Raw genomic sequence first — 12,670 nt, 5'->3', positions numbered from 1 at the left:
CATAACAACACATATCATGAATTGATATGTTTTGTGAATTGATATCGACTGTCGACTGATATTAATGTATTAGGGAATTGATATGAATTTTTAGTTTTCAAAGTTGTCACTAGAAGATTTACATAAACATAGTGAGTAAAATATAAAACGAAGAGCGACTAAGGAATTACAATTTGAGAGAAGAAATGAAATGAGAATTGAGATATTCCGGTGAGTGTGGAGATTCTGGATGGGTGTTATTTTAAAAATGTATAAAGGCCAACAAAATCTTGTCCTTAAATTCGTAAGGAGAATAAATAAATAGGTAAAAATATATAATATGTTCACCAAATCAGACATCTTTATCCCTTTAGAAACTGCATGTCTCCATGCTTTTTCCTACATGCAAGCATAAAGACGACTATATATATATATATATATATACATACGCGTATACATATCTATGTCCCTCTCTCGTTAAGTAAAGCATATTTAGAAGAAGCAATTTGCAGCAAAAGCTCGAATCTGGAATAGAATAATTAAAGTAGATTTAAAGAGCACACAAAAATGGAAATAACTGCAATTAAAGAGCACTATATTATTTACTTGAATAATGAGATCCATAATAATTTGTCACTAGTTATCTTGCTTTGGTCGCATCTCATGTGCTACCAAAAATCTATGGCATCTTGTAATATATAAAGACTGTAAAGGGCCACTACCTAATTAAAACTCATCTATCCACATACTACTATTTGCTAGTACTCCTATAATTAGTTTAGCTACACACCCATCATATTTTGTTTCAATTCCAACTCAATTGGAGTGATTCAACTAAGTTTTATTTTAAAAAATATCTATGTTTGTGTTTCTTTACTTTTCAGTTCTCCGTTTGGGCTTTTTATTTGTTGTGTTCTCAACTTATTCCAAATACTAGTAGTAGTATGTTGTTGTTGTTGTTATTATTATTATTATTATTATTATTATTATTATTATTATTATTATTATTATTATTATTATTATTATTATTATTATTATTATTATTAAATGTTCATTGGGTTTATACTTATGATTATTTTTTAAAATATTTTTAGTTATAAGTGCAGTTAATTAATAAATACTTCATCATCTGACAATATAAACTGAAATATGCTACATATTAAATTGACTTATTCAGCTCTTATTTCATTATAAAAATAGTATGTCTCACGTTCCACTATTATTTTCAATTCATATTTTTTAAAATACTGTAAAGAAAATAGGACTCTTATTTTGTGGCAGGAGGGAATAGTTATAATGATTTACCACATCATAATTCATTTCACCTACTTAAATTATAATAAAATCTAGTACTATTATATTATACTCCCTCCGTCCCTGATTAATTGTCACTCTTTATCATTTCGGTCCGTCCCTCAATAATTGTCACATTTAATTTTTTACCATAAATGGTAAGTACTCACATTCCACCAACTTATTTCACTCACATTTTATTATAAAATCAATATAAAAAAGTGGGTCTCACATTCTACTGACTTTTCAAACCAACTTTTCTTTACATTTCTTAAAACCCGTGCCCAATCAAAGAATGATAATTAATCGGGGACGAAGGTAGTAGCAAACTCAGATTAAATCTGCATGTGATAATATATTATGGCCCATCGCCATACTGTCAAGATTACACTACATTTCATGATCATTTTTCCACCATCTTTACTTCTCTTGTACTGTATCTCGCTATAATTATGTTGTTAGAACTGAATGTCATCGTATAATATTAGGGAATATAAAATATTTAATTCACCTAACATACGTTAAATGTCCTAAGGAACTGTAATAAGGTTGCACATCTAATCATGTCATGACTACAATGAAACATCAAATTAGATACTAAAAAAACTATAAACACAGTTTCCATTTGCAATATTGTGTTCTAAAAGTATCTATAATTCTTTTGTGTAACACAATTGACAAAAATTGTAGTACAAAAAAAATTTAACTTAAAAATGAAAAAATAATAATAACAAGGAATAAACATATAGTATAAAGACGGTATAGTAATGTAATGATGATGATGGTGATGATTTTGATGCAGCAAGAATTTATCGCTTTGGACATGGGGGTTTTCTTTCCTTGCTTCTATCACTCTCTCTTTCTATCTTCTCTTTGTGTTGTATTGTGTTGTGTTTGTCAGAAGAGAGGCGGCTTTTTCTTGGTTCCTTTATTTTTGTTTCTTTTTCTTGCTTTTGCAACATGTGTTTTTTGTTGAACAGTTAGTTCAGCCCTGAAATTTAGAGTAAAAAAGAGGGAGAGGAAAAGGAAGAAAAACAATAGTGTATATTGGTCTTGGCAGCACTTACAAGTAATGATTATGGTAATGATTTATGGGTGTTTGTTTCTATCCATGATGATCCGGGTTGTCCGGGTCGGGCCAGAATGTCGAGTACTTCAACCATTCTGCTTCTTGTTGGTTCGCCATTGATGACTCCTGCAATGCCACACCATTGGTGTATCTATTAGTATTACACTACTCTCCCTATGTGTGTAAATTGCAATTAACACATAAATTCATATTCAAAATATAATTATAGGAGTAAACAAACACAATCCGGCATGACACCTGAAACTATATATCCTCTCATTTTATTTATAAATCAATAGAAATTTAAAGGGGGCGACACGATCTTGACACACCAAACCTAAAAACCCTCTTTATGAATGTGGAACTTGACCAAAATTCATTCCGAGCAGTGAGTTAGGCATAAGTAATAACTGAAAAAACTGTCTCTTTCTTTCCTAGGATACCAAGACCACAAAGGAAAGTTTTGGGGTGACGAACCCCTCTTCTCTTTTTTTAATTCTAACTTATAGATATATGAATTAATTTATGTATTATATAGGAGTATAACTCTTCTAATTATATTCTAAAGTACATCTAATGATATAGCTTTTCTTTGTCTTTATTATATTCGTTCCTACTAATTCTACTAGTGTTACAAAAAGGTTATAAACAAATTAAAGGGTTTAAGTGAGCACCATTTAATTACTTTTTATTTATGATGTAAAAAAAGTATTCTTGCCTCGGCTTCCGCCCTTCATGGCTTTTGGTTTCACACTTTGTTAATTATCAGATTTTAGCCATACATGCACATGATATGACTCAAGCAAGAGAAAGTTTTGGCAAAGAAAAAAAAGGGATAAAAAAATCAAGAAAATTAGAAAAAGGACTAAACACAATACGAGATTAATTTCACCAAATTATCTCTTTATTGAAGAGGTAGATGGGGTGGAGATCACCTTAAAAATCTAGATTGGAAAGAAAAAGAAGATAAAGTGGGAAAAAGAAAAAGAAAAGGCTTCTAGTATCTCTTTTCTAGTTTTATAATCATCACATTTGAATAATATTAAAAAAATTTCCAATGGAATAAAATATATATGTAGCCCTACAAATATAATTAGGGAGCAGATTTTGATATCTAAGTCCACCTTTTTCTTTTAAGGAGTTCCCAAATTGACACATAGGAAGCATGCAATTTGAGAGTCAAAAAAGGTGAAAATTGTAATACTTACTTCTTTCATGTCAGTTGAGGTGCATCCCATGATGAGTTCCTCCAATCCAGATGCAGACCTTCCCCCAATTTTATGATGTTGTTGCTGTTGTTGTTGCTATTCAGCAAGATAATATTGTTATTTATTTTGTTTGTCCATTCAAACACAATCATGTATATGATCATGCATTGTCTGCTAAAAGATGGGAGACTCTCAACTCTAATTTTATTAATAAGCATGGAAGAGACTAACTAGGAATTGTGCCTTTTTTTTACCTTTTTATCTGACTGGAGAGCCATCATTGTCAGACACAGAATTGCATGGTTCATTATGCATGTTTTGTTTTCAGTAACTTCTTTTATTGTTTCAAGAAACTATGTTGTAGCTTTCACTCTTGATTATATGGAGTAGTACTATCATTTTAATACAAGAAAATAGTACTAGTATTTACGGGACGGAGGGAGTACCTGGTAATTTTCATTGGGGAGCATGATTCGGGGGACATGAAAGGGGTGATCTTGATCGAGAATAATCGAGGTATGGTGTAGAGGCGGAGGGGAGATGATGGTGGAGATGGAGTGCGAAGGCCGGCTTATGTGAAACGCGGTGGCGGCAATATGGTGATGGTGGTCATGGGTGGTCACGTGATGCTGTCCCATGTCACGCTCTTCGCACGTGCCTGCTCCTTCCCTTGCAATTGAAGCCTCTCCTCCTATGCTCCCAGCCTGCTGATGCAAATTTTCATTAGCTAATTAATCTATACATTCTTAATTTTGGGTGAATTACTATCGGCCTGTTGTTATCAGGAAAGTTTCCATATGATTTTCATGCTTTCCGCACAAGCAATGGGAATTAACATGTTCTTTTCTTTGTATCATCAATTTTTACTATACAGACAACAATGCTGCCCCACACATAAATTTTATGTCACAAATTAAATAAAAACGAAATTTGATAGATACCTCATTTCTGTAAGGGAGATATCCGAAGTGATCGGCTTTGAGCTGATGAATATCAATGCCGGTATAAGTCGGGACTGAAGCTGAGAAATCATCTCTTTGAGGGATCATTTCTTTAGAAGAGGAGCAGCTCCCACTCTCTCCGGCAGTGGCGGCGGCGGCGCCTCCTCTCTCCGTCCAGTTGCACTGGCGAGGCTGAGTCTGGTAGAAAATCTTGGAGACGACGAGCTCTCCTTCCTTCTCCTCCTCGTGCTGCCCTAAATGATACTGATGCATCACCCAATTCGTCTTCTCCGGCTTCCGGTTTTTGCCGAAATTAGTGTATAGGACTAAGATCTTCTTGCAGCCCTTCTGCTTGCCGTTAGCCATGACCGGCCGCGTCTTGCCCGTCTTGTGCCACCGCGTCTCGCCGCCTTGCAAGTCGCATTCCATCTGGATCTTCCTCCGCTTCCTCGTGCCGGTGGTGTAGGCCTTCGACGGCCGGTGGAAAAAGTGCCTACTCAATCCATCTCTTGTCACTCCTGCCAAAATTTAATTTGCAAAATATTAAAATCAAAGTTAGGTCTATTTAGGTGCAACAAATCACGACACAAGAAAACAAAAACCCTAAAAATTCATAGTTCCACGAAAAATGGCATTAGTAAAACCAAACTTGTTGAATGAATCCACACACACACAAACACATAGAGAGAGATAGATGAAGGTGGTTGTGACCAGGAAGTTTCTCAGGGTGAGTGTAGCAAATCCCGTCTTCGCCTTCGATGGTGGGGATGAATTCATCGATCAAGGGGTGGGATTTGGAGTCCTTGCCTTCGACTTTGGCTTCGAGATGCTCGATAAGCTCCTGGTCGGTCGGGTCGAACTTCACTCCGGCGGGTAGGCCCACCCAATCCTGCAACAATCAACATATCAATACTTGCACTTAGCTCAATTTATCATCCCAAAAAAAAAAGAATAATTATATTCCGGAATGAATGAATGAAATAAATAAAAAAAACAAATAGTAATTCCTATCTTGAAGATGAAGCGAAGAATATTATCCGTACCGGCTTGGCTTCGAGCTTGTGACCGCAGCCGGGGCACTGTTTGGATCCGCACAATTGATGCTCCTCCAGCTTTGCATCGATGAGATCAGAGCTGCTCACGGATCCCAGCTGACTATTCTTATTCATCGCTCAACCAAACAAATCCTTTTCCTTTTTTGAGTATATTTTCCCACTATTCCAACCTTAACGCCATCAAATAGTAATTGTTTTAACAAAAAAGAGGATTCAAGAATGATCCATGTGCATGATCAGGAAACAAATTAACCCTTCAAACCCAAAAAAAAAATGAGAGAAAAAATCAATCTTTGAACCCGGAATCTATTCTTATAGAAAACTGAAAGAGATGAGAGGAAAGAGATAGAAAATTAAAAAAAATAAAAAAATTGAGGAGGTGGGATACGATTTGGGTATAAAACCTGCTTTAACCATGGAAATAACACCAGAATTGGCGTCAACTTTAAGTGAAGGGATAAAGGAAAAGGCGCCCTATATACTGCCTTTAACTCTCTCTCCCTCTTTTGCTAATTTAAGCTCACCTGCTTGTACCCAGTTTCTGTTTGTGTGTGTGTGGTAGAAAGAGAGAGAGAGAGAGAAGAGAGAGAGTTTGGGGTTTTGGATTCTGATAGTAAATAAAGGTCATCCCTGTCTAAGGGTGTGTATAGCTTTGTATGTTGTGACTTGTGAGTCTTCTTGACTGGTAAAGCAAAAGTTGTTAAACCACACACTCAAAAGCATTTAGCCAACCCAAACTCAAATTAAACTAACTATACCGATTTTTCTATTATTAATTTTATTTACTACGCTAATAGAAGCAGTGTGACTTGATTTGACATGGTTTGAAATAAATTAAATAAACATTGATTGAAAGCCAAATTAACGACGATTTCGCAACATTGTGTGATATACGCAACGCCAAATGGGGAATAGGAAATAGAAAAAGGAAAAGAAAATACCGCAGTTACAAATAAATTAATTAATTAAGGAGTAGTTTTTTCATTCAAGAGCAATAGTCTCAACTTATATAGAGATAGGTCATTATAGGGGGACTAATATGTTCTTTCTATGTCTGGAAATTTTGTCTTTTATATAAGATGATGGGGAATTTTTTTTGTTTGTAGGTATTTGAATTAGTTAATGTAAGAATTTTGTACTATTAACAGAAAATTTCATGGATCTCAATCAAACGGTGTATGTCTATAAGTGTTTAGTGTGTTTCCAAGAATCATATAAGGTTTTGAATTTCCTCTATATACAATAATACATCCATTATATTTAAAATTGGAATAAATAGGTATACGAAAGGGAGGGACACCTTTGCCCCTTGAAGAAAAAAAGAAAAAGAAAAAGGTTAATATAAAATAAAGATATAAAAACAGTAAAAGAATGGCAAAAATGATAGGAAGTCACATGGGTTTGGAGCTGGAGTGCTGATCATGATTCTTTTGCCATGAATGTTGAGAGAGAGAGAGAGAGGAATAGAAGGATACTTGATATGCAAGGCAAGTGAGCAGATAGCATACTTGATGGACCACCACTATCTCCATCCCCTCCTATTAATTTAATCCTTCATTACTATTTTATTTCCCCCATTAATACTACTTATGGTATACAAATATTATACTCTATTTAACTAACAAGACTTTGAGTGTAAGCACCCCCCATAATTTACTACTTCTGAAAAGCTAAATTCCAAACAAACAACATTACAAGTGCTACGTATTAATTAAAGTAGGTTTGTTTTAGCAGTGTGTATTACTTACAAAAATCGTATGGAATGGTTGTAGGCCATCCACAACCCATGTGTAATAGTCTCAAATATTTTTAATTTTTAATTTGAAAATTTGAAGAATAATTTGCATATATTTCCTTTATTGATATCACACAAAATACTAAAATTTCAGTAATGTAAAATTAATAAATTTCACTTCGTATGGGCTTAAGCCGGCCCCTTAATGGTAAAATTAATAAATTTCATTTTTTTTATATGACTCAGAATCATATGCATAAGTTCCTTACTCACTATATCATATATTCATCTTTTTATTTTATTTGATATTTCTGATTATAACTTCTAATTCAATTGAGTTATAAAAAAAAAAATTAATAGTACAATTACATAATTAAAAATTATGAATTCCAATAGAGCATCAACTTAAATTCAGTGGCATTGCTCGGCCACCTAGATATATAGCAGCCACGGGCATAAATACAACTATGATTGCGCATTAGCATTAGCGATTTCGCCTCTAATAGGTCGAGAAAATTCAGCTAATATAGTAGGTGAATTTTCTAAAAATAGAAGAGATTAAAATTTAAAAATGTGGGAGAAAAAAAAAAAAGAGAAACCGAAGATATGAAGAATGGTGTGAAAAACAAAGGTATTTATAAATAAAAAAAATCTAATTTTCCAATAATAAAAAAATATTATTCATTAAATATGGCACGCGCGGTATAATTGACCACGATTACTGATTGTGTCAGCATACACATGCACATGCAAGTGTGTAAATCAAGCGTGTCATACTTAAAGGCATGTAATGTCGTGCTCAAAGGTATTGTGTATAGACAATTTGCTATAAGTATAGTACCAACAATGCTAAAAAAAAGTAAAGTTTATGAGATTATATTAAAAATTAATTTAATTGTTTATAAATCATGAAATTTGGTCAAATTCTGATTTAAGTTGCTAGGACTAGAAATATCTATACCCCATGATGGGCCCACTTGAGAGATTTTCTTGTGTGGCCACTTACACCCCAAACCTACACGGATGTATTGCTATATGCTAAAGGGTATTAATCCTTAGAAGTTAAATGTAATTTAGGTATTCATGCATTTTCATGTGGTCAAAGAAACAAAGGATGAAGGCTTCACAGCATTGTTTGCAGAGAGCATATTGTAATGATTGAATTTATTCATTATCTGTCTTCAATTTGTCAAATAACGAAATACATGAAAAGATACAAGTACACTATACACCATTTACCAATTATACATATTGGAATATCTAGAATGCGTAAATTCTACAGAAAGACTGTCTTCAATTTATCTTTTTGTACGCTTTTTTTCCACTTTCACTGAGTTTGATTAATTTTCTGATGTATGGAGCCTATGACTATGAGTATACTATACAGTAGTATATTTAATTTTCAATTTTTGATTCTTTTAGAGCTGATATATTTTCAAAATTTTCAGAAAGAGACGGACTATATCTCTGTTTTACTTTGAGACTCTACATGAGATCTTTTAAATCATTATCATGTTCTTTTCTGAATTTTAATGTCACAAATGAAGAGTTTTATTATAAGAAAAAAAGCTCAAACCAATCAGTGGTGAGTATTGCAAAATCACAACCAGCTAGATTCACTACATCCAAAAAAAATCGGTTAAGACACTTTTTAATGCTATCATCTAATATTATGCAATACTCAGGGAGAAATTCGGTCGCCGGCCACGATCGTAGACATCATAAAAGTATTTTCTTCTCAAACTCTCAATTCAACTCCAAGCCTTTGATATAACTATATCTCAAAGTGACGACTATAGAAAAATGAGTGTCTAACCACAAGGCAAAACATATTGTTAGTTCTTGAACACAAAAACACAATGTTACGTTATCAAAACAGTAATATCAATAGTTGCTAGAGATTTTATATAGAACTAGTCAATTTAAAATTTTGACATAGAATTCACACATTCATTAAAAATTAGAAGAATTCATAGTTAACCCTATGATAAATATTTATATACTACTCCATCCGTCCGCGAATAGAAGTTCCATTTATTTTCGGTACGGGTTTTAAGAAATGTTAAGAAAATGAGAGGAAGAAAGTTAGTGGAATAGAGGTCTCACTTTTATATATTAGTAGTTTTTAAGATATGTGAGTGGAATGAGTTAGTGGAATGTATGCTTCTTTACTATTTATGGTAATTATGAATCAAAACTCTTATTCGCGAATGGACCAAAATGAAAAAATGGGATTTCTATTCACGGACAAAGGAGTATCTATTTATATAATAATAGAAGTAGAACGGGACAGAAGAAATTGGATATTCATATGATTTTCATTTTTCAGCGACAAGAAGAGAGACCGGAATTGAATGTTGGGTGTTGACTAATTATATTTGCGGGGCCCCCATAACACTATAGACATGCCCCAATAATCATCTTGGTATTCCGTGCATGCCAATTTTTTATAATAAAATATTAGTAAGAATTTAGAGACAGAAGAAATATGGTGCACCAGCCAAAGATATGGACAAATATTACTCTCTTTCTTCCAGATTTGCATTTCTTCAAGTTTCCAAAATTATATTCGGATCTTTTTCCTTAGATGCATCATATTTTATTTCACTCGAATGGAATAGTTCCGGACAACAATAATTTTACTATCCATGTTATAATTAATTTTAAATTCTATTTATGATTTGGTTATGAAAATATTAACTTTAAGAAAATTATGTCATGATTCATCAGAATTGGGACTTTGAGCTCAAGTATTACATATTTTATCACATTGCTAGGCCTTATACTACTAGATTTTTTTTATATAGTCTTCTTCCTAGAATTTAGCATTCCTAATTATAAAACTTTAGAATTCATACTCTTTCGTTCCTTTGAGGTATTCCTAAACAGAAATACCTTAGTACGTGACTTTAATTTACTTGGGTCTTTCTCCACCACTTGTGTAGGACAACCTACACTCTTTGAGAAGTGCTAGACTAGAATTGAGTAACCTAACAACGGTACAAGAAGAATGATGGGACTTATTGTAGGTGTTCCGATAACATTAACCAAAATTAGATTGAATTCATCTAACGGATGGGACCATAAATTTGGCAACTTGTAACACCTCAGCGAGAGTGATACTCATGTCATAACAAAGATCGAATTAATTCTTAAAAGAATGAAAACGTGTGTATTGTGAAAGGCAACGTATAGTACTTCCTCCGTTCCATGTTAATAGATGTATATCTTTTTGACATGGAAATTAAGAAATAAATATTTAATATGTGAAGTAGAGAGTAAAATAAGAGATTTTAAGAAAGAATATAGTTAGAGGAGTGTATTGCTTTTTGCCAAATATAATAGCTCTATTATTTTGGAACGTCCCGAAAATGACTCTATTAACATGGAACGGGAGGAGTATAGTTTTCCCCCATTCCAAATAGGCAACATAATGGTATAGTTAAATTAGTTACATTTGACAGTCTAGTAAATTAGTACTCCCTCCGTCCCGCTTAAGATGACACGTTTTCCTTTTTAGTTTGTCCCAACTAAGATGACACATTTCCTTTTTTGGTAACTTTCTCTCTCCAATTAATACACTCAACCACTTTTCTCACTCCTATTAAAATATTCTTCTTTCTTTATCTCTCTACTTTAATACTTATACTCACCTTCTCTCTCCAATTAAACACTTTAACCAATAATTCCTAAAGTCCCGTGTCGACTAAGCAATGTGTCATCTTAGCCGGGACGGAGGGAGTACTATTATTTATGAGTACGCAAAATCCATGATCATGTGAAGTAACTTTTCAAGGCTGAATTCAATGTCGCTAGTAGTATTATTATCAATTGCTTTTAGTGATATTCTTTTCCAATAAAATTAAGTTTAAGTCATTGGGTTGTTTGAACCTTTCCATTTTAGACTAAAACGAGCGAGAAAGAAGTTACATATGTTTTCTTCGAATTTAGGGTTTTGCTTCAATAATGGACAAAAAACTACATAATTGCTAGCTAGGTTTGAAATTGTGGTTGAGATAGAGAGAGAGAGAGGGAGAAGTATTCCCATTAATTAACACATGACAGCCTTAATTAACTGATCATGTTAGCAAATGTACAACTTTCACATTATTAGTTCCTTTTTTCACAACAAAAAGAGATATATTTTCCAGAGAAAATGAAGGAAATTGAAATAAGAAGTAATATTGGAGATGATTATATATGTATAATGATGCCAAATCTCCTTTGATCAAAACGAGGAAAAGTATACCAAGTCTCACATTTTTTGCATGTGAAATCGCAGTTTTGGAAAAGAATGGTCTTCGCTTTATTTCTCATCTTCTATTTGAGTTTGTCTTTCTCTACACAGCATATATATAAGTGAAAACTACTCAAAAAATGACGAATTATATAAAGTTAAAAAATTTAGAATCTTAGCTTTCCCACTACATATATAGTAGTGTATACTATCATGCAATTCATTGAAGACTTAATTAATTTGATCAATTAATGAATTAAGATGTGTAAATTTATAGAGAGGAGCATAATGAAATAGTTGCAAAATAAGAGGGACAAAAGAGGCCACCAAAGTATGGAAAAAAGAGAAATGTTTAGCACATTTGGTGGGAGATGTCGTGTGTGATGGTAATGCTTAATTTGGTGATGATTAGGCATGCTGACCACCTCATTATTACTCCTAAAAGTCACATGGAACCATCCCCATCTTTGCCTTGCTTATTTGTGCCCAAAATGTTTTATTCTATGATGCATTTTCTCTTTAATTTAGTAGTATTATCATTCTTTACTTTCTTATATTAATTTATCTCTCTAGCTATATGTACTTCTTGATTGCTTTTGTGACACTTTCTGTTTCATCTCAAGAGATATTTCTGGCAACATATTTGTTCAACCCCTTCATACAATGTTTCGCTAAATAAGGATATATTACTCAAACATAGAAGGAATGACTTCAAATTGCATTTTGCATTACCTAACTTTTACTTTAGGGATGACAAAGAATAATAAATATCTTGATCTAGTTACAAAATGTTCTATGAGATTTAAAACAAGGTAAATATTTTATTATATAAAACTATTATTTGGCTTTAATCAAAACTTGCCGCATATAAAGCAAGTTCTAATTTGTGCATGGTAATGGGCAACTCATATTTGTCATTATAACCAGCATATATAGGTTTGATTGTTTAAACCTTTACATTATTTGGAATTATTTTTTCTGAATAGTCAAAGTTGAGTGGTTGTTGTGCATGAGACAACAACACTAAATAGAAATAATTACTAAATTGAATCAAAATATGCACTCTTATTAGTGGTGGCGTAAAATATAAAGTAGCATTAGTAAGCTGGTCATGTTGTTTAATTGATGTCATCAATAAATAAAACTGTGAATA

General features: G+C 32.9%; 1 protein-coding gene across 4 annotated transcripts; it reads right to left on the bottom strand.

Moving 5' to 3' along the window:
* Positions 1-1,867: 1,867 nt before the first annotated feature.
* On the bottom strand, positions 1,868-6,149 carry LOC125192529 (NAC domain-containing protein 75). 4 transcript variants are annotated; one of them, XM_048090131.1, is made up of 7 exons: positions 5,534-6,149; positions 5,202-5,379; positions 4,491-5,008; positions 3,996-4,256; positions 3,550-3,645; positions 2,340-2,467; positions 1,868-2,263 (listed from the first exon to the last, which is right to left on the bottom strand). In XM_048090131.1, exons 1-6 carry the CDS (start codon positions 5,657-5,659, stop codon positions 2,378-2,380), a joined length of 1,269 nt encoding a protein of 422 aa, XP_047946088.1. In that variant the 5' UTR covers positions 5,660-6,149; the 3' UTR covers positions 1,868-2,263; positions 2,340-2,377. The 4 variants fall into 4 exon arrangements, with proteins under 4 accessions (XP_047946088.1, XP_047946090.1, XP_047946089.1 ...); XM_048090133.1 differs by having other exon boundaries at positions 1,868-2,222; XM_048090132.1 differs by having other exon boundaries at positions 1,868-2,467; positions 5,534-5,715; positions 5,950-6,149.
* Positions 6,150-12,670: the final 6,521 nt, after the last annotated feature.

Source organism: Salvia hispanica, chromosome 6 (assembly GCF_023119035.1).
Source record: "Salvia hispanica cultivar TCC Black 2014 chromosome 6, UniMelb_Shisp_WGS_1.0, whole genome shotgun sequence".
In the NCBI taxonomy this organism is placed as follows: Eukaryota; Viridiplantae; Streptophyta; class Magnoliopsida; order Lamiales; family Lamiaceae; genus Salvia; species Salvia hispanica.
Note: the sequence above shows the minus strand (reverse complement) of the source record. Positions and strands in the feature narration are given on the sequence as shown.

Bases quoted from the DNA above. Each gene is read 5' to 3' on its own strand.
- LOC125192529 (XM_048090131.1), bottom strand. From the start codon at position 5,659: ATGAATAAGAATAGTCAGCTGGGATCCGTGAGCAGCTCTGATCTCATC. The intron at 4,257-4,490 runs GTATCTATCAAA...AATTTGCATCAG, and splicing joins ATCTCCCTTACAGAAATGAG to CAGGCTGGGAGCATAGGAGG. The intron at 2,468-3,549 runs GTAAGTATTACA...GTGGCATTGCAG, and splicing joins CCTCAACTGACATGAAAGAA to GAGTCATCAATGGCGAACCA.